Here is a 22187-nt window from a genome sequence, read left to right as displayed (position 1 = left end):
CGTCAACCTTGTCCCTTCGTGAGAGGCGAACTTCTGCAGTACCTTGTTGACAATCTTGAACGGAGGGAATGCATATAGATCTAGATGTGACCAATCTAGGAGAAAGGCATCTATATGAACTGCTGCTGGGTCCGGGATTGGTGAGCAAAATATTGGGAGCCTCTTGGTCATCGAGGTTGCGAAGAGATCTATGGTTGGCTGGCCCCAGGTGGCCCAAAGTCTCTTGCATACATCCTTGTGGAGGGTCCATTCTGTTGGAATTATTTGTCCCTTCCGACTGAGACAATCTGCCATGACATTCAAGTTGCCTTGGATGAACCTCATTACTAGTGATATGTTTAGACCTTTTGACCAGGTGAGGAGGTCCCTTGCGATCTCGTACAACGTCAGAGAGTAGGTCCCTCCTTGCTTGGAGATGTACGCCAAAGCCGTGGTGTTGTCCGAGTTCACCTCCACCACTTTGCCTTGAAGGAGAGACCTAAAGCTTTTCCAGGCCAGACGTACTGCCAGTAGCTCCTTGCAGTTGAAATGCATTGTCCTTTGACTCGAGTTCCATATTCCCGAGCATTCCCGACCGTCTAATGTCGCACCCCAGCCTACGTCCGATGCGTCCGAGAAGAGAACGTGGTTGGGAGTCTGAACAGCCAGGGGAAGACCCTCTCTTAGGTTGATATTGTCCTTTCACCAAGTCAGACAAGACTTTATCTTTTCGGAAACCGGGATCGAGACCGCTTCTACCGTCTTGTCCTTTTTCCAGTGAAAAGCTAGATGGTATTGAAGAGGACGGAGGTGTAGTCTTCCTAGTGACACAAATTGATCCACGGATGACAGCGTCCCTACCAGACTCATCCACAGCCTGACTGAGCAGCGTTCCTTCTTCAGCATCTTCTGGATGGATAGCAGGGCTGGGGGCTGATCGTCTTGTTGTTCAGCAACGTCCTCATCAGAGGATTCCTCATCCGAAACTGATGAGGAAACGGCAACGGAGTGGGCAACGTCTGGCTCGCTGAATCCGGTCGCACTGGTGGATGCGTGACGGAGCCGGACGCAATATCATGGAACTGCTGCACAGTCTGTGAACTGTCAACAACCATGGGTGCGCGAGGAAGCACAGCGTCAACCCGAGACTGTCTAGACCGTCTGGGTTGTGCAGTCAACACCCTACCGGGTTGCTGAGGTTGACGCATTGCGTCAAAACAAGTCACCTCTGCTGGTTGTTGAACGTCCTGAACGTCAACAACCACCTCCGAGCGTCGCTTAACGTCAACGTCGGCTGGCAACCAACACTGGGTCGCATCGGTGGAGGAACCACCTCAACTGGCAGACGCGAGTAGGTTACCTCAGCGTCAACAGGGCGCACAACCGACCGGTTGGAAGGTTGTTGGCCAGAAGGTTCTTCTCCGCATTTAAGTCCTCTATCAAGGACGCAAGCTTGGACTGCATGTCTTGCAGCAAAGCCCATTTAGGGTCTACGGGAGCAGGTGTGGCAACAGACGGGGTTAGCGACTGAGGCGGAACCGTTTACCATCCCTGAAAGCCTTGTTATGCGTGACATAATAGTACAGCAAAACTTCAAAGGCTCGACAACAGCTGTGAAGTTGACCTGTAAACAACTTGGAGCGTCTCCTGGCTAGGCGCCAGGGAGAGTCTACCAGAATTGAGAAGTCTATCTGGGCAGAGGCATGAACTCCCAAGCCGAGAACTTCTCTCGTGTCATATCAGACTCTCGCTCTATAAACCAGTTTAAAAGAAGGGAAAGCAAAGGCTGTATCCCCCAAACTCCTGGTGAAAAACCAGTCGCCTAGCCAACGTAACGCTCTCAAGGAGAGCGAGAGAGCACTAGCTTAAATACAACGGCTTCGAAGTAGCTAGGCCTAGCGTAAGCTCTGACGTTTAGGCGAACGAGGAGCAGCAGTTACAAAAAGATCCGGACGAAGATCCTTAAAAAAATCATCATGATTTAATTAAAGTCCATAGGAGGCTAAGCAGCTTTAGGCTCCTCTCCATCTGACAGAGTCCTCAAGGGAATATCAGTAGGAGGGAGAACAGCAACTTCCTCATCTACAGGAACCTTGTCCGATAAAAGCTGAGTCTCTCACTGGTGCATTAGTAGCGGACCAGAACGCAACGTCATGTAACTGCTTGACAGTCTGTGAACTGTCAACAACTGAACTGTCAACCACAACAGGTGCGTGAGGACGCACAGCGTCCACTCGAGACTGCTTTGACTGCCTAGACTGAGCAGTCAAACCAATCCTAGAATGCGGAGGTTGACGCACAGCGTCAAAACAAGTCAACTCCGATTGTTAGTGAACGTCTTGAACGTCAACAGGAGCATCAGCCAGTGGCCTAACGTCCAAATGCGGCTGAAAAACCACACGAGACCGCATCGAGTGTGGTTTTAAACAACCTGACTGACGTGACTAAGCTACGCCAACGTAAACAGTAAGCACAAAGGAACGTTAGGTTGGCTGAAAGCCAGGATATCGATGAGATAAACGGCTAGACTCAACGGACTAATCGGCAGAATAGTCTTCCATAAGGGAGGCAAGCATATACTGCATGTTTTGCCATACAACCCATTAAGGATCAACGGAAATGGTTGTGGTAATAGACGAGGGTAACGTCTGTGATCGCAACACTTTGCCTACAAAAAAAAAGACTCTCGGAGTCTGTGTTACGCTTTTGTTAGGCGGCGAGCAGTTATCCGATGACTGCATAGGGTCAGAGCTGTCCTAATGGCTGTAACCAGGACGCTGGACCTGTCCTGAAAGGACTGACTTTCGCTTAAGGGCTTCGAAACCTTGTGACAGGTTTCTTATGCGAAAAGCCTACGGATGGCAAGGAGAAACAACGTCTCTCTCGTCTTATGGTAGGGGAGATCTTGGTAAGATACACCCGATACCATAGAGGGAAAACGTCTGTTCGTTGGTCAAGGCCTCTCGAACCCATAAGTCGTTTGACATTACTTCTCCCCTGGGCTTGGGAGCATGTAAGAGGTCCCGGACTAATTGAACGACAGGCACGAACAGACGAACCCTCGGACGCAACACTGTAACACTTTGCGCCTCGGACGCAACACTGTAACACTTTGCGCATATCACTTTATCACTTCGATTTTCTGTTTTGCACTTATTTCTACCTGAAACACGCAATTCTACCCTTCATTAAAAGGTAGTAATTGCGAAATTAGTCGTATAATGCAAGCTCATAATACCAGCAAAAAACAGAAAACATATTTTAAGATAAAAAGAAAAATCAGTGGCTGGGAAAGAGACTAAACACTAGTTCATATAACTACGTTTTCAATCTCTCACCGCACATAGCCTGGGGACGAGAATAAAAACCTAAAAACGTTTTATCCTTCCTCCCCGTACAGCGACTAGGGACGTGAGTAACACGAGAACAACGTTACCCGCTTGAACGGAACGTTTTCTCTCCTCTCTCTCCCTCCGTCTCTATCTCTCTCTCTCTTTCTCTCTTGATTTCGCACCTAAGAGAAGAGCCCAATTATATATCGTCAAAAAAACATGTTATTTGACTAAAGGAAAAAACTGAAAGGTTTTTCAAATAAAAAGTTCCTTTAAATTAGAATTTAAAACATTTAAGCTAAGAAAGAATGAACAAAACGTCAGAATCGATTTACTCTTACTGCAAAGTGAAACCGTGATACACTCTCTCTCTATCGTAACGATAGAGCGCATGTTGAACGTCCTGAACGTCAACAACTGCGTAGCATAAAAAACTAAACGTTAGTTCATCTTTGAAAACAGTACGAAGACTATCAAAGAAATTCTTTCATAAAATATTACATTTAAAAAGTTTTAAATCCTTAGCTCTTTAAAAGCTAAAGACGATATAAAGGGCTCAACGTTGATTAACTTCGGTTTCCAAGTTAGGACCGCCTACTCTCAGGAAAGGTCTATATAAACAAAGCATTAAAATTTATTTTTATATGTTTATAAAAAATGGAAAGTTAATCGAAGAGGCCTAATAAAGGCGGAGAGATATAAAATATATAGAGGAAAATCTATAACGTGATAAGATAATTACTAAAAGCCTAAACACACTTCCGTCTAAGGGAAGGGTCGGCCATTTAAAAGTGAAAGAAAGTCCATACTCTCTTTGTCACCATAATTAAATCTATCCAAAACGAGTTCAAGTTTTAAGATGAAGATAAAACACCTGCATAGCGAAAGCTCAAAACTAGAATAGTGTACTTCACCAAATAGTTGTGAAAACAAATCCAGTTAGCAACAGCGAATTAGTAGGTCTTGCCGGTAGCCCGACAGAGAGAAAATCGAGTTCTTTGTTTACAATGAGTACTGGGTATCTGAACGACAGATGGCGCTGTTGAGTACACCCCCTACCTGTGTAGCGATCGCTGGCGAATTTTTCCGTAGAGTTTTTCTGTCGAGCAACAGAGTTGCAGCTATTATAATCACCGGCTGAGTTAAATATTGAAAAAATTTGTTTGCAAGGTGATATTATACAACATATACTTGAAGCCTTCCCTGAACATTTGCAGCCTAAAACTGCAATGAAAGGAAATCACCAAAAGACCACCATGAAGCTGATATTTTAAACATCTGAATGCCGAACAGCGCAAAATTCACAAAAGAAGTTAAAAATCTAAAGTGAAAATACATACATAGTGAAAATCAGGTTTTAAAGAAAGTAAAACTAATGAAACAGACCTAATATATTATAGTGAAAAACAGCAATTTGAATAACATCATAGGCAAACTACAGCATAAATAGTACGTCAGTGATGAAAGTTTGGTTATATGTCTGCGTGTGTGTCAAAGATAATGTTACTATATTTCATTGTATACTAATATCTAAGTTGTTTAGTCATAAATATGTAGCATTAATATATACAGATTATTTATTCAATAATGCACCATGCCATATTGTAAAATATAAATTGATAACTGAATAATTATGTTATAATAATAAAAGAAAAAAAAAAAGGTATATTGTTTGTTTCTACTAACTTATTATTTTATACAAAATGTGTTGACTGTGGACAATATAGCCATTCAATTTTATAGACATCTATGGATCAACACAAACCCCAACTTAGGTCCAAATCACAACTGTTGCTACTGATTTTGGCTAAAAGGAAGGAAGCTATAGGGGTAGTGTGCTATGGGTTATCATGGTCTCAATCTGATCATATTCAAACCATCTTCCGGGGTAAGTGATCAATTCATACGAGACCTTATTTTGTTACTGTTCTTGAAATTGGTAATGAGTAAGGTGACTGTACCATAAGACTTTTAGATATTGTAAGTGGAAGTTAACAGAAGGAAATGTTTGAAAGAGAAAGTAAATGGTCAACAATAACATTAAGAAGTAGGTATCATTGGTTCCAAAGCTCTTTTTACCAGTCATGGGGGGAGTGTCCGTTGACTGAACTGGCTTCCCGAGTTCAGAGAATCTCTAGTTCCCGTAGTATCATTCCCCCAAAACTTGGGTTAGGTAGTGTACGTGTGTTTGTTTTCCTTTTAAAATGTGTTTCTTTAGTCATAACAAAAGAAATTTTACACACAGTCTGTACCTCCCAAATAACCAGTTGGAAAAATATACGGTTCATGTATTTGGCAAGAAATCAAATAATCATATAGATTCCATAATTTCTATCTAACGCAGCCTACAGCGATGGAGACAAATCTAGGAAAGGGTAGGCAATAAAATAATGGAGGTTTACAATTGGCCTCTATTACGGAGTGTTGTTGAATATGATGGAAATTAATTACAAGTAAATTGTTTGGACTTGGTTTACACCGAAAAGACGATCTTTCATTAACTAGGCTACCGGTAAGAGAAAATAATTGGAAAAACAAACTAACGACCTAAGGTAGGCGTTCCTTGGCAATATCGAATACAAAGCCAAATTTCTCAACTAAAATAGTATAAGCAAACAATCAACAGGATGCTTCACATTACAAAAAGATGCAATAACATAACGTAAAACCGGCGAAATCTCAGAATCGTAGCAATGGGCCCATCAGCTGATTAAGATTAGAACAGGCACAGCTTATTTCTGGTTTAAAATTACACATTGTTGCATACATATCGACATAAGTTGCTATTCTTACCGCTTAATTTAGGTGATCTTAAAGCACTGAGACGGCGCAAGGCCCCGACAGCTCGAAAACTTGCCATTTCTCAAAAGTTTTCTTGACACAGATAATACGGGAGTTCTGTCGACGGGGCCCTTGCCGACTGAGTAGTTTTCGGGTATACGGAAGGTTTAAGAAGTATCTGATTCATTACACAACAAAGTTGGATGACTTTTAGAAATTTAATAACTAACTTTTGATGTGTGCAATATATTATACATTGGGTAGACAATGAATTTAATATATATATTTTTTCTTTTTTGTCTCATACTTTACGAAATATATACATCTCCATAATCGGACTCTACCTAAAAACTTTCACTCGGACTCTCATAAAAGAAAACGAAGTTCAGTACCAGGGTAGACAAAATTATTTGCATATCACACACACACACACACACACATATATATATATATATATATATATATATATATATATATATATATATATATATATATATATATATATATATATATACATATACCAAACCTATACTTTCATGCATAACTATCCTGTCCCTGCCTTCCTTACTAATCACCATAACTTCAGTTTGATCTGCATTTACTCTCAATTCACCCCTCTCCAAAGTCTCTTGACACTCTGCAACACTTTTCTGCAAGTCCTTATTTTCAGCAGTAGCCTCCTGGCAAGCACAATGGTAACGCGTTCGCATGGCAGCAGATTAATCACAGCCCAAGACCGTGAGTTTAAGCTGTTTACTGGGGAGGTCACTGCTCCGGTGAGGCACCACAGTGAAGGTTGGGCTTGCCCGACTGACGTTCTGGTGAGCCTCTATTCTGATAAAACTGGAACTGAAACCAGACAACTTTAACCTTTAGTCACCAAATCATCTGCATATGGCAACTCCCACATCTCTTCATTTCTGATCTCTTCGCTTAACTCATCCCTGACCATCACAAATAAAAAACAGGGTTAATGCTGACCCCTGATGTAATCCAATTCTAACTTCAAAGGTATCTTTTTAGCCATAACCTAATGTTACTTTTGTCCTTGTTCTTTTGTACATCACTGCAACCATTCTAAGCAACTTCTCTGTGAATTTGATCTTCCTCATGCACCAAAACATCACTTCCCTTGGTATTCTGTCTTATGCCTTCTCTAGATCTGCAAAAGCGCAGAAGAGTTTCTGGTTTCCCTTTAGCCTCCTTTCCTGTAGCTGCCTTACTATAAAGATGACATCCACAGTCCCTCTCCCCCTCATATATCCACACTCCTGTTTCTCAAACTTTATAATAGCTATCATCTACTACCCTCCTAAAAATTTCAAACCATACTCTGTTAGTTTATTTACCCTATAGTTACCACAATCCATGACATAATTCTGATTAAATATAGATACCATTAGACTTTCCTCCCAGACTTTATGCGTTATATCCTCTTCCCATATTGCTCTTAATAAATCCAGCATTCATTATTCACCTTCTGTAGCTAGTATCTTGATCATTTCAATTTTCAACACAGATTGACCTGGTGTTTTACCATTTTTCAGTTTAATCAATGCCCGCTTCACTTCTGTAGGCCTACTCAGCAACTCCATCATTGGCCTTTCTACCATTTGAGCTTTTCTCAGCTATTCTCTTTTTCAGTATTCAAGAGTTTTTCAAAATATTCTCTCCATCTTCTCTACCCCAGTTGCCCCAAATCCTATCTTTGCTATTTCCTCAAGTTTGAAATTTTATGGGCATCCTCTTCTCCTTCCCTTGTTCAACAACGATTCCAATAGCTATACCTTCTCTCCTCCTAGAATCTATTTCCTCTTCTATGTACCGTTTTTTCTGAGCCTGTAGCCTACATGCCTTACGTTCCAGTCTTTAAATGTCTTCGATTTTCTTTTAACTGACTCTTGCACCTTTCTGTCCCACCACTACATTTTCTTTTCTTTTGACACACCGTATCCTTTGGTTCTGCCCAATAATTCCTCTGTTTCCTGTACACATAATTTCTTCATACCCACTCAGATATTTTCCACTCTGTTACCCTGTTTACTGTCTAAGTTCAACCTTTCCAGTCGTCTTTCTCTCATATTCCTCCTAAATTGCCCGCCCTTTCCTGCTATAAGGTCCCAAACCCTAATTCTAAGTCTCCTCTGTCTCTTCTTGTGTCTTCTTCCTCTCATTTAAAAATCCATCACTACCAAACTAGGTTGTTTAACACATGCTTCCCCTCCATTCACTTTACAGTTCATCACATTGTTTTTGTCAACTCCTCTAATCAGGATGTAATCTATTTGACTTCCCACTCCTCCACTCTGATAGGTTATCAGGTGCTTATCCAACTTCTAAAACCAGGTGTCCATACATGCGAAATCAAACCTGAGCCATCTCTCATATATACTCACCATTTTCATTCCTATTTCCAAACCCATAGCCTCCTTGTGCCTCCTCACTTCCATCCTTTCTCTGCCATTCATGCCTGTTTCTCCTCCTCCTCTTTCACTGTTCTAATACCTGCATCTAACACTTGTCTAAATAATTCTTTTTCTTGTTCTTGGCAATCCATCTGAGGGGCCTGAAATTATATTTACTATTATCATTGGAATCTTTAAAAGTCTCTTATTTATTCTCTTTAATCTACACCCTTTTCTTCCGGTTATTACCTATTATGTCTCAAACTCAATTTCTTCCCTCTCATGATCCGCTGCAATAGAGCTTATCCCCATTTCCTATCTCTCTAATTCCATCTCCTTTCTATCCTGTCTCCTGTGCACACAGGATATATATCCTCCTCCCCTCCATCACATTCGCTATCTTCCCGTTAGTGTACAGTGCTGACATTCCAAGTACCTTCTCTGATCTTCCATTCTGTCACTAACTTCTTTTGCCATATTCGTGAACCCTGCAGCCTGCAGTACCCCTCGTCCATTTATCACACCAGTAGGGAGATCCTGATGCAAGTCACTTACAGGGGACGCCCTGGTCGCATCCACATTTATAATAGCATAAGGCATGGTTGATAATTTGGTAAAGGGTTTTTTACGATCATATGTCATTACAGTCATCAAACAGAGTATTCCAGGTTAATGTCAAAACCATTTTATAGAAGTACTTAGAAAACAAGAAAGTCTTCAGTTTCTTCTTGAAAGCCTTAATATCTTCAGTCTTTGGATGTCTAGTGGTAGCTTGTTGTTTAGTCTTGGGGCTGCATATTTAAAGACTCTAGAGTCTAGAACCTACAGTAAGCACACATATTGGTTCCAATAACTCCCATCTGTAAATATTCTTGTGTCGACACAATTCTTTGGCTGCATAATGTGCATAAATTCTCCTAGATATTTTGAATGTCCGGTTCTGATATTTTGATGAGTCACTGCACATATCTTAAAGGTTTAAAGGCCTTTCATGAATGGCAGAGGCAAGGGACAGTTATATTGCCCTATTAAGCAGGACAATGCCCTAGAAACTGACCATATATACATATGATCAGTACCCAAGCCCCCTCTCCACCCAAGTTAGGACCAAGGAGGGTCAGGCAATTGCTGCTGATGACTCAACAGATAGACTTATAGGCTTCCCAAAACTTCCCCTTCCTTCGCTCACAAGGATGCTGAGGTTGTAGTAACCAAAAGAACTAATGAGTTTGAGTAGGACTCGAAACCTAGTCAGGCAATCACATAGACCACCACAACTACTAAACTCTACTCTACTTTTAATAGGCAGCCAGTGTAAATCAATTATTGTAAGAGTAATCTATTCTTGTGGTTGAAATTAATTGAATTGATATGAATATAAAATTTAGGCCTTAAGCCAAGCACTGGGGCATCAAGGGCCATTCAGCGCTATATAATGCAAATTAATCAATCCTACCCATACTCTCACAACATTTGGTATCATTTTATTATATAATATTGATTAAAACTCGTGATGTAAACCAATACTCTGTATGAATTTTTTCAAGTTCAGGGTATTACAATTTTCCACCAGTATATCTTTTAAAGGTTTGTCCTGGATTAAATGTGTCCTCCTCCGAAGATTAAAAACAGGGCAATCAACTAAAATATGTTTAATATCTATTATCACTTGACAGGTATTAAAAAATTGGGACTGTCTCCCTTTCCCACTCTTCATTAAATAATTGTGGGTTGCATGTGTGTGGGCAATCTGCAGTCTAGTTAAAATTATATTATCACTCCTACTCGTGGAATTACAAGATGACCATTTATCCACTTAATGGTGGATTTGTTTCAATTTTGTACTGGTGGTTAGTTCACACCATCGAGCCTGCCTTTAATTCTTGCAGTGAAAATGTATCTTACTTTTAAGGTCTTTATAAGAAATACTTATGGGGGATGGGTGGGACACCCTTTATTGGTCTTCCTCCTATGTTTATTACATTTTGTAATTTCTTAAGTTGCACTTTGGGTAGACTGTAGTAGATGGAGTTATAGCAGTCAATCCTGATAATAACACAGTTACTCACAATTTTCTTTACTGAGTATTCAAACAAATACATCTTTACAAAATTAGTTTCTAAGATGTTATCCAATGTTTCTTACTACGTTATTTATTTGAGCACTGAGATAAATTACAATCGTGACATACCTAGGTCAGGAATTCTGTTAGATATCAGGACCGAGTTGTTATTAATATTTATTTAGATGTCAATCGAGTTTTCCAAGCTGTCTTTCTTTCATATCACCACCATAAACTCAGTTTTAATTTAATCTAATTCTAGCTGTCTAACTGTCCATTCTAAAATACTGGTAAGAATTTGGTTGATAGTTTCAGCAGTATCATCAATGTCATTTAGGGAGAAGTAAAATTTTGCATCAACCGGAAGTAGTTTAAGCTATACTTCAATCTCTGTAGTACTTTTGATAGACCTATAATAGAGATGCAAAACAAAATTTTGCCTAGTACACATACCGGGGGGGGGGGGGGGGGGGGCACCCCTCTGCCTAATTCTTGATGCGGTTGGTGGTTGAACCACATTTTCTTCAGGGCCTTCTTGCAGTAGGTCCTGTTCAGTGTCAGTCGACACTTCTGACATCCGCTCTTGGTGGATGTCCATGCCTTCAAGTGCCTTGTGGATGTCCGCGTCGATCTTCAGTTGAATGAAGGGAGGCTGGACCTGTTCCTGGGGCACTACCGAACTAGGGTGAGCCTTAGGGAACAGAAGGCACCTGAGAGATTCATTAGGCAGGTAAGGTCCCGGACAGTTCTTTGGCATTACCGCACTAGGGTGAGCCTTAGGGAACTACCGCACTAGGGTGAGCCTTAGGGAACTACCGCACTAGGGTGAGCCTTAGGGAACTACCGCACTAGGGTGAGCCTTAGGGAACAGAAGGCACCTGAGAGATTCATTAGGCAGGTAAGGTCTCGGACAGTTTTTGGAACCCTCTTACCCACCTACGAAGAGTTTCCCTTGCTGTATCCCTAGCCTCTATGGAGGTAGAGATGGTTTCTCCAAAGCCGTTGGACAGCAAGGTTGAGCAGTTGGAGCAACCCTTCGGGTCCCAGTACCTCAGGGATCCAGATACGATGCACCAGGAGACATGAGACCTGCACATCGTATGCCGACTAAAGTCCTTACTCTTGTGGTTGCAGAATACAACCGCACACGTCACCATTGGCTCCTCCTGTAAAGGAAAAGAATTTGATGAGTATTCAGTTGATTATGTCATGGATATAAATGCATACATTTAATATTAATACTTACTATCAAAATTAATAGCTTAGGATAGCAAGCTAGAAAGGAAATAGGAAAGACACATATCTGTGTTTCCTCTACCAGGCAATCGCTGAGACCTCCGTCAATGGTAATATTTAGATTCCCTATAAGGGAGAATACAGGGTGGAACGACTCTAGTACATAGAGATGGGGTAAATGAATATTCATACTAACTTTTCCACCTGTAGTATATTAATATTGATCGGTGTTTTATGTGGGTCCCGATGATCAAAGGATTCCTCAGGGTGTTGAGGGATTACTCAACCTCAACATGGTATGCGGTCCCAACAATAGACTGTGAAAGGATACACAGAGTATGTCAGAAAAACTTGTACTACTGTATTGTTGTATACTGTAGTTTTACCGGTACACTACCGGGGTTAGGTTAGTACCTGGCGGCACTAACTGATAGAGAGAGAAAGTACGGAAAGGAGGGTTTCTTATTATCATGGTTTAGCACAATAACTGGAAGTGTAGGAGGACTACTGCCGCCTACTATCTCCTTGCCAGAATGAGAGTTCTAATGGAAGGGGAGGAATCCATCTGATTCTAGCTTCCATCCATCCGCAAAATTTTGCCGCTGGCTGTACTGCCAGTTACAAAGATTGTGGATGGCAGACCAAGAGAGGGCTGAAGAATTCTCACAGTATGTTGGGTTTCCCACCGGCAGCCGTCAGGGCCGGCTCAGTCTTTCCCGGTGAAGGAAGGACATAAGGGGGAAGGTGACCGAGGCGGCAACCTAACCGCCACCAACCGGAACCCGGCCGTCAATGCAGTCAACCTGGCAAGCTGGGATGACTGTCTGAGTACCGGTGAAAGAATGTTGTGACGGCTAGGCCGACACCAAAGGACAGAGGGGGGGAAGGGGGGAGGGTCTTATAGTTCACAAGGAAGACAGGTAGGGGCAGGTATGCCGCCTACCTCCGGCTGTGGACTAAGGAAGCATGGCTTCCAGTGCCAATGACGACGTGGGCGGCAGAGGAACTAAGATTCCCCTGTCGGCGACATTGTCGGCTGCAAGACAGGCACCCTGAATTACCATCTAACCTCAAAGCCGGAGTACTCGGCGGCAAAGAAGAAAGACGGTGTTATTACTATCTAGGTCAAGCCGGAGTTCTACTCGACGGCAATGACGAAAGATAGAGGTTGCCGCCTGTAATGGCGGCGGCTCAGGGAGGGAGGAAGGGTTTAGCCTCTTTTCTCTAAAAGAGGATATGGGTTAGGCTAGCCTAACTCCGGTAGGGACCGCGGCAATGGTTGGTACTGCCGGGGCCCCCGCCATATACGAAAAGTAAAGTTATATTCAGGAAGAGGAATAAAAAAATATTGTATGTATAATCTTCACTAGTATAATTTGCTTAACTAGCTAAATTTATAGCTAAATACCGGGAATGTCGCTCAACTGACTAGATAAAATGCATTTATAATGTGCGACAGCAGTCTTAAAATGGCCGCTTCCGGTTGTGGCTACGCTCAACCTAATACACTTAAATTATACGAATTTAACTGTGATAAGGGAGCCTGAAATTATACACAGGAAAGAATAAATACTCAACTTTCCAGAGGGTGAAGATGCTGGAGATTACATGATTGATATTCCAAAATTCATAACAAACACCGGGAAAAGGTTTGGAGCGCACTTAGCTTAAATGCTACAGAACAAGGAACAGTGGCTGGTGGTAGTACGGAGAGGAGGTCCACCGGGTACCTAGATAATGGCTCCCCTTTCATTCGCCACTCTTCCCCCTCAAAGAGTTAAATTTACTCAGGGTGAAGATTGCTATGTGTCGTATCTAAAAAATACGTCCCCTGATATTATGCGACATCCTTAAAGTTATATTATGGATGAATCGCGCCAGGAGTTAGAATTCTGGAAACCTTCCGTTTAATTCTCTGGGAGTATCACTGTAGCAAATATCCCTTAGAAAGGCTACCTAAATGGACCTTCCATCAGGACGATATGGCCGAGCCCAAAAATACACATATATATATGTACACATTTTTGGGCTCGGCCTTGTCGTCCTGAAGGAAGGTTCCTTTAGGTAGCTTTCTAAGGGATATTTTCTACAGTGATACTCCCAAAGAATTAACCATAGGGCTCCAGAAATCTAACTCCTGGCGCGAGTATCCTTAATATATCTTTAACGATATCGCATAATATCAGGGGACGTATTTTTTGATACGGCACATAGCAATCTTCACCCCAAATAGATTTAACTCTTTGAGGGGAAGAGTGGCGAATGAAAGGGGAGCCGTTATCAAGGTACCCGGTGGACCCCCTCCCTGTACTGCTACGGTCCATCATTCCTTTGAACTGTAGCATTTAAGCAAGTGCACTCCCACGTTTCTCTCGGTATTGTTACTGTTTATTGGAATATTATCATGCAATCTCCAGCATCTTCATCCTCTGGAAAGTTGAGTATTTAATCTTTCTTGTGTATAATTTTTAGCTCCCTTCTCACAGTTGAATTGGCATAATTTAAGTGCGTTAAGTGGAGCACAGCTAACCCCAGAGGCGGCCATTTTGAGACCGCTGTCGCACGTCATAATGCAATTATCTAGTTAGTAGTGCGACGCTCCGGTATTTAGCAATAAAGAAACTTTTTAGCTAGTTAGGCAAAATTATACTAGTGAAGATTGCATATATATGATATTTCCTCTTCTAATATAATACGTTACTTTCGTATGCCTAACCCGTTTTGTATACGTTAGTAATGTAAATCCCATTGTTTAACCTCTTGTATCATTCATATTAATTCGGTTGGGAATATATATCCCCTAGAATTTATTGGTATAATTTGATACGTTTTTCTTTTAGAGAAAAGAGGATAAACCTTTCCTCCCCCCCTGAGCGCCGCTATCCCAAGCGGCAACCCTATCTTTCCTCATCGCCACCAAGTAGTTAACTCTGGCTTGACTTAAGATAGTTTTCGTCGATCTTCTTTGCCGCCAAGTATCCCGGCTTCGAAGTATGACGGTAACTTTGGGTGTATTGTCTTGTAGTCAACAATATCGCCGACAGGGGAATCGTGATTCCTCTGCCGCTCACGACGTTGTCGGCATGGGAAGCTATGCTTCCTTAGTTTTCAACCAAAATTAGACGGCGTACCTGCCGCCGCCTTTCTCCCTTGTGGACTATAAGACATGTCTTATAGCCGACAATGTCGCCGACAGGGGAATACTTATTCCTCTGCCGACCACGACGGCGTCGGCATAGGAAGCCATGCTTCCTCAGTTTACAGCCAAAAGTAGGCGGCATGCCTGCCGCCGCCTTTCTCCCCTGCAAACTATAAGACCCTTTTCCCTCCCCCCCTCTGTCCTTTAGCGTCGGCCTAGCCGTCACAACATTCTTTTGGCCAGTATTCTACAATCATCCCGGCTTGCTGGGTTGACTAGTTGCCGGCTGGGACCCTACCAGCGTCGGTTAGGTTGCCGCCTCGGCCAACTCCCCCTTATGTCCTTCCTTCACCGGAAGCGAATGCCCCGGGGGGAAGACTGAGCCAGCCCTGACGGCTGCTGGTGGGAAACCCAATATACTGTTGAGAATTCTTCAGTCCTCTCTTGGACTGCCATCCACAGACCTCGCAACCGGCAGTACAGCCGGCGGCAAAAGTTATGGCTGGATGGAAGCTAGAATCAGATGCATTCTTCCCCTTCTAATAGAATTCTCATTCTGGCAAGGAGACAGTAGGCAGCAGTAGCCCTCCTACACTTCCAATTATTGTGCTAAACCATAATAATAGGAAACCCTCCTTTCCATTCTTTCTCTCTCTCTCTCTATAACTTAGTGCTGCCAGGCACTAGCCTAACCCTGATATACAACAATACAGTAGCCAGTAAAACTACAGTATGTATCAATACAGTAGTTGGAGAACTACAGTATATAACAATACAGTAGTACAAGTACGTCTAACATACTCTGTGTATCCTTTTGCAGTCTATTGTTAGGACCGCATAACATGCTGAGGTTGAAGCATTCCCTCAACACCCTGATGAATCCTTTGATTATCGGGACACTCATGAAACACCGTTCAGTATTAATATTTTACAGGTGGAGGAGTTAGTATAAACATTTACTAGCTCCGGCTCTACATACGAGTTATTCCACTCTGTATTTTCCCTTATAAGGAATTTAAATATTAACACTGACGGAGGTCTCAGCAACTGCCTGTGAAAGGAAACACAGATATGGGTCTTTCCTATTTACTTTCTAGCTTACTATCCTAAGGTATTAAACATAATAGTATGTATTATTATTTTTTATGTATGCATCATATCAATGATATAAACAACTGAGTATTCATTTCACCCTTTTTTTCCCTTACAGGAGGAGCCAATGGTGAAGTGTACAGTTGTGTTCTGCAACCAAAAGAGTAAGAACTTTGTGGGCCTACGATGTACAGGTCTTATGCCCCCTGCTGCATCGTATCTGGATACCTGAGGTACTGGGACCCATATTTTAAGTATACATTATATCAATGATATAAGCAACCTAGTACTCATTCACCCTTTTTCTCCCTTACAGGAGGAGCCAATGGTGAAGTGTACAGTTGTGTTCTGCAGCCACAAGAGTAAGAACTTTTGTGGGCATACGACGTACAGGTCTTATGCCCCCGGTTGCATCATATCTGGATCCCTAAGGTACTGGGACCCGAAGGGTTGCTCCAACTGCTCGACCTTGCTGATCGACGGCTTTGGAGAAGATATCCCTGACACTACAGAGTCAAGGGATACAGCAAGGGAAACCCTTCGAAGGTGAGTATGAGGTTTCCAGAAGAACTCTCCGGGACCTTACCTACCTAACAAATCTCTGAAGTGCCTACTGTTATCTAAGGCTCAATCTAGTATGTTTGTGCCTCAGGTACAGGTCCAGCCTCTCTTTATCTAACGGACAGTGGACGCGGATATCAACAAGGCACTGCGAGGCTTGGACATCCACCGAGAACCGATGTCGGAGGTGTCCATTGACACCGGACAGGACCTACTGCTAGAAGGCCCTGAATAAGAAGTGGTTCAACCACCCACAGAGGAAAAAGGATCTGTTTCGACGGTGACTGAGGTCCCTCAGCTCACTGTGTCGGCATATCAACCTATGCCATCAACCTCTTCAGCCCCAACTCCCCAACTGGCTAGACAGGTCGGCAGGAGCGAAGCGCTCTTAGAGTCGTTCCAGCAGATGTTGACACTGTTCCGGAAGGAACAAGATGGGAATAAGCAAGATCTCAAAGAGATGAAGAGAGAGGTACAGGAAGGGAAACGCCCTGGCGCTTCCAGGGGCTCTGCTAAGCCCCTTAAAATATCTGACCTCCCTCACTGCTCCAAAACAAACCCCTGGAGGTAGACGGAACACATGCCCATGTTGAATGGGAAGCTTTATATCTCCGAGAAGTTGGGGGCCAAACCCCTTGAAAAGCTTCAATTCTGGCCCAGTTTTCAGCGTACCTATATCACTAAGTGAGACTGCAAGATGAACCTACATCCCGTGAGGAGACTATACCGAAGGAAGTGATTGTCCTTGAACATGACAAGGCACAAGCCATCCTTACCAAGACCCAGAAAGGAGCCGGATATACTAACTCCAAAGTCTCAGCATTGAGCAAGAAGCACCCAACCTTCATTGCTCCTTTCTCAAGAGCCTTCCCCCTTTCGCAGAAAGCCCTACACTGTGTCATGAGAGCAGTCGAAGAGGGCAAACCCTGCCCAATCCTAGAGAAATGCAAACCATTATCTCTAGCTATGCCCACCTGTGAGGAGAAGTGGAAAGAGGTACATCTAACCTTCTCCATCTCAAAGTTGGATCCGGAGATAGCAGGCCAGCAGTTTAATGAGAACCTTCCAAAGTTGCCAAACCATCTTTTGAGAAGGGAACAAGAGACGAAAGATAGTCTTGCTGCCTCCCTGTCTCATCAGCACTGCTTGGCAATGTGTGCAGGCCTTAAATAACGCTCCACCCTTGTGATGGATTTGTATGCTTTTCTCAGGTCTAAATAGGACCTGTAGAGAGCATGTGTTTGCTGCAACAACGGTGAAACACGAACCCAGAAAACTGATTTCATCATGTATCTGGGGTGAAGACCATTTCCCACAGGATGTGGTCCAAGAAGTCATTGCCAAAGCCACCACAGAGAATAGAAACCTTCTCCAAAAGTGGGGCATGTCCTCAAAAAAGGAACTCTTCATTAGAACTGCACAAGTTCCGACCGTGACCATGACCACGTTGCCTCAAATGGTAGCCCAGCCGCAACCCACCTTCCAGATGGTCCCTCAACAGCTGGTAGCCAGACACCTGTGTTTAATCAAGACTTTGAAAGGCACTCGACCACCTTTCGGCCCTACAAAGGTAAGGGCCCAAAAAGAGGATCCACCGGAAACCCCCCAAGGGTGGAGAAGGACGCGGTCACGGAAACAAGTCCTCTGGAACCTCTAAACAATGAGAGGTTCCTGGTAGGAGGCAGACTTTTCCACCTTCGGGATCATTGGACCTTCAATCCCTGGGTCCACAGCCAATTCCAAAATTCTTCCAACACTCCACCCCCTTATTGGAAGAATATACCTCAGAACTCTTGAACAAGAAGGTAATGAGAAAAGTGAAGTCCATCAAAATTCCAGGGAAGGCTGTTTTGTGTTCCCAAGAAAGACTCGGACAAACCCAGAGTCATTCTAGACTTGTCTCCATTCAGCAAGTTCATCGAGAACAACAAGTTCCGGATGCTTACATTGCAACACATAAGGACCCTTCTACCAAAAAGGGGCATACACAGTCTCAATAGACCTGGCAGATGCTTACTGGCACCTACCAGTCAGTCGGCCCCTCTCTCCCTACCTAGGATTCAGGCTACAGAAGACAAAATATGTCTTCACAGCCATGCCCTTTGGACTAAACATAGCCCCAAAGGTATTCACAAAGCTAGTGGACACAATCGTCCAACAACTACGCTCTGAAGGAGTACAAGTAGTAGTATACCTGGACGATTGGCTGGTGCTGGCAGCATCCAAGACTACTTGTCTGCAAGCGGCCAGAAAGGTGATCCAGTCCCTGGAACACTTGGGCTTCAAGATCAATCGCTAGAAGTCTCGCCTTTCTCCAGCTCACATGTTTCAATGGTTAGGAATCCATGGGAACTTGCAGTCACACCACCTCTCCATTCTATTAAAGAAGAGGAGAGAAATAGCAGCATCTTTCAAGAGACTAATTCAACACAAGAGGATTTCAAGACGCCAACAGGAAAGAGTACTGGGCTCTCTCCAGTTCGCAATAGTGACAGACCCAGTGCTAGAAGCACAGCTAAAGGATGCGTCAAGAGTCTGGAGAAGATACACATCAAACACTTGAAGAGATCAACAAGGTTGACACCGACCCGATTGCGCATGCTATTAAGGCCGTGGTCAACGAATAAGAGCCTAGCACAGACAATTCTCTTGCAACCACCACAAACATTAGTGGTGATACACACGGACGCCTCCCTGGAAGAATGGGGAGGCCATTTGCATGAAATGAAAGTGCAAGGAATTGATCACACCAGTTCAAAACTTTCACATCAACATCTTGGAGGCCATGGCAGTCTTCCTGACGTTGAAGAGACTATCCCCTCGCAGAGCAGACCACATCAGACTGGTCCTCGACGAGGTGATAGTAATATGTCTAAATCGACAAGGCTCAAGTTCAACTCACTCACATCAATCACGTGATGTTAGCCATCTTCCGCCTGGCAAGGAAGAGAAGATGGCATTTATCAGCAGTTTACCTTCAAGGGTTGGCAGATGCTCTATCCAGGCGAAAGCTGATAGAGACAGAATGGTCCCTACATGCAGACTCATTCTCCTTTACTTTCGATAAAAGTCCCGGAACTGCAGATCGACCTCTTCGCAACGAGCAACAACAAGAAACTAACTCATTATGTAGCCCCTTACAAGAACCATGAGCAGAAGCGATAGACACCATGTTTCTCGACTGGAATGGATGGAATCGGATTTACTTGTTTCCACCAACCAATCTCCTGCTAAAAGTCCTCGACAAGCTAAGATTCTTCAGAGGTACAGATGCTGTAGTGGCCCCCAAATGGCCCAAAAACAATTGGTTCCCTCTAGTTCTAGAATTGAAACTGAAGCTGTTTCCTCTGCCGAACCCAGTTTTATCCCAACTGGTGCAGAAGTCGACTGTTTACATTTCCTCCTCAAGAACCAACAACCTGCATCTCATGATTTTTTCTCCCTAGCAGCAAACAAAAAGCTTGGGATCTCGAAGAACAAGGTCGACTTCATTGTAGAGTACAAGTCAAGTTCAACCAGAAGACAATGTGAATTGTCTTGGAAGAAATGGGTGTCCCTTGTGAAAACAAGGGGATCAACAGAAATTTCAACAGATTTCAGTCTCTCTTTCTTCATTTACCTACTTGAACAAGGCTTGACTTCCACTACGATAACCGCGTGTAAGTCGGCCCTAACTAGATCTCTTCTATACGCCTTTGAGGTGGACCTCACAAGCGAAACCTTCTATAAGGTGCCAAAGCATGCACTAAACCCAAGCCGGCAACCCCTCCAAAGCCCATTACATGGTCGTTGGTCAAAGTCTTGCACTATGCTTCGAAGCTAAAGAATGAGGATTGTACTCTAAAGGAACTAACACAGAAAGTCAATTTTCTGTTCGCAATAGCCTCAGGGGCTAGAGTTAGTAAAATATTGGCCCCATCAGGGATGTAGGCCATATTCAGTTCCTAGACACAGGAAAACTGAACCCTTTTCCTGATCCTGCCTTTCTGGCTGAGAACGAGCTACTCACTAAGAGGTGGGGTCCTTGGAGAATCTGCCCACTGAAGGAAGATGTCTCTCTATGCCCAGTAGAGTGTCTTAAGGTCTATCTTCGTAGAACTTCAGACTTCAAGGAAGGACAGCTCTTCCGAGGCGAAACCTCAGGATCAAAATCTATCCCTAAGATAACTGAGAGCAATGCTCACCTACTTATTCGCAGAGCGGATCCTGACAGCTCACCCGCAAGTCACGATCCAAAGAAAATTGCTTCTTCACGGAACTTCTTCCAACATAGGGCCTCTGGTAGACTCCGCTCATACACTGGGTGGAGATCAACTAGATCTTTTACAGATACTATACGAAGCAAGTACATGAAATAAAACATGTTGTGGTGGCGGTGGGTAGTGTTATAAAACCCGTCATCTAGCACTGCAATGAACAGTGAACTGCTTTGGGACTTTCCAGTGCATCGGGTGCATGGGTACATTTACCCTCGAGTGCAAATCACAACGATGATTAACACACTATTCCAAATAGGTGCATATCTGACCGATAACACCAGTGCCGAGTGAACGTTGCGTCACGGTGTTCATACATTTCCAAAATCTGTACAAATCAGTCAGATTTGATTTCACATCTCCATTGAGTGTCATCATTTCGATGAAATTACATATTTTTTCGACAAGAGAAAATATGGACACTGATGTGTTTTCAATGCCGGATTAGATTCATACCTGATTTTAACTACATTTGATAATCTAGTTGCAAGGTAAAATACTAAACGTATTTGTGTCTTATTGCTGCTATCTCAGTTACAGACGAATAAAGCATACTAGAGTTTTAATTAAACTCTAGGAGGGCCCAACTTGAAATCAGAGTACAGATTTTTATGGTATGAAAAGGGTAATCTCTAAGAATTACCGTCCGTCCCTACGGAGATACAAACTTTGAATCCTTATAATCAAAGTCGACACTTTCCCTGCAGGGGGCAGGAAGCCCTAAGCTAGTTCCAAGCTTAGTGGATATGACAGACAACGGTAATGTCAATTATAAAGGTCTAGGAGACCATATAAGGAACCCATTCAAAGTAAGGCACTTATACAAACCCACAGATATAGTACTTTCAAGTTAATTCTCTGGTAAGCTTCCATCAGGACGACATGACTGAGCCCAAAAAACTATACATTATGCATATACAGCGCTCTCTCTCTCTAAAAAAAAATTGTTGATTGTGTAGAAGTTCTTTATTTATTAGTTCCAAAAAGAATTTACAAGCTCATGGTATTCTTTGCAATAAAAAAATTTGTACATACAGTATACTTTAAAAATAGATTCTCCAACATAATACAGAACAATACCATAAGACAAAAAGAATACACTAAGAAAGGCTATACATATAATGCAAGTAACCACAGAAAAAGGTAAGTAAAAAGAGAAGAACCTTTGAGATCTTTTATTTGTAGCAAGCAAACTGGGGTGCAGATCATTTCATGACCAGTCAATCAGACACTAACAATCACAATTCTGTAGTTTTCTGCAGGCAAATTAATCTCTTATACAGTACATGGGATTAAATCCTACCAAGGAAAGGTTAAATTTTTTTTTTAATTGCCAGCGCAGGT

General features: G+C 42.9%; 2 protein-coding genes across 4 annotated transcripts in view; both read right to left on the bottom strand.

The window, feature by feature from the left end:
* The window catches only part of Mtpalpha (monolysocardiolipin acyltransferase Mtpalpha), a 50592-nt gene extending 44327 nt beyond the window's left edge, over positions 1-6265 (bottom strand). Inside the window, exon 1 of the mRNA XM_068347092.1 lies at positions 6105-6265. Within this exon, the coding sequence (XP_068203193.1) occupies positions 6105-6171 (67 nt within the window). The 5' untranslated portion in view covers positions 6172-6265. The remainder of the gene's footprint in view (positions 1-6104) is intronic.
* A 15738-nt stretch (positions 6266-22003) lies between these two features.
* LOC137617195 (cilia- and flagella-associated protein 298-A) overlaps positions 22004-22187 on the bottom strand; it is a 144101-nt gene continuing 143917 nt past the window's right edge. For all 3 annotated transcript variants that reach the window (XM_068347089.1, XM_068347091.1, XM_068347090.1), the window contains exon 8: positions 22004-22187. This exon is cut by the window's right edge and continues 229 nt beyond it. The gene's annotated coding sequence lies outside the window, so the exon portion shown is untranslated.

This window comes from Palaemon carinicauda, chromosome 23, assembly GCF_036898095.1.
Source record: "Palaemon carinicauda isolate YSFRI2023 chromosome 23, ASM3689809v2, whole genome shotgun sequence".
In the NCBI taxonomy this organism is placed as follows: Eukaryota; Metazoa; Arthropoda; class Malacostraca; order Decapoda; family Palaemonidae; genus Palaemon; species Palaemon carinicauda.
Note: the sequence above shows the minus strand (reverse complement) of the source record. Positions and strands in the feature narration are given on the sequence as shown.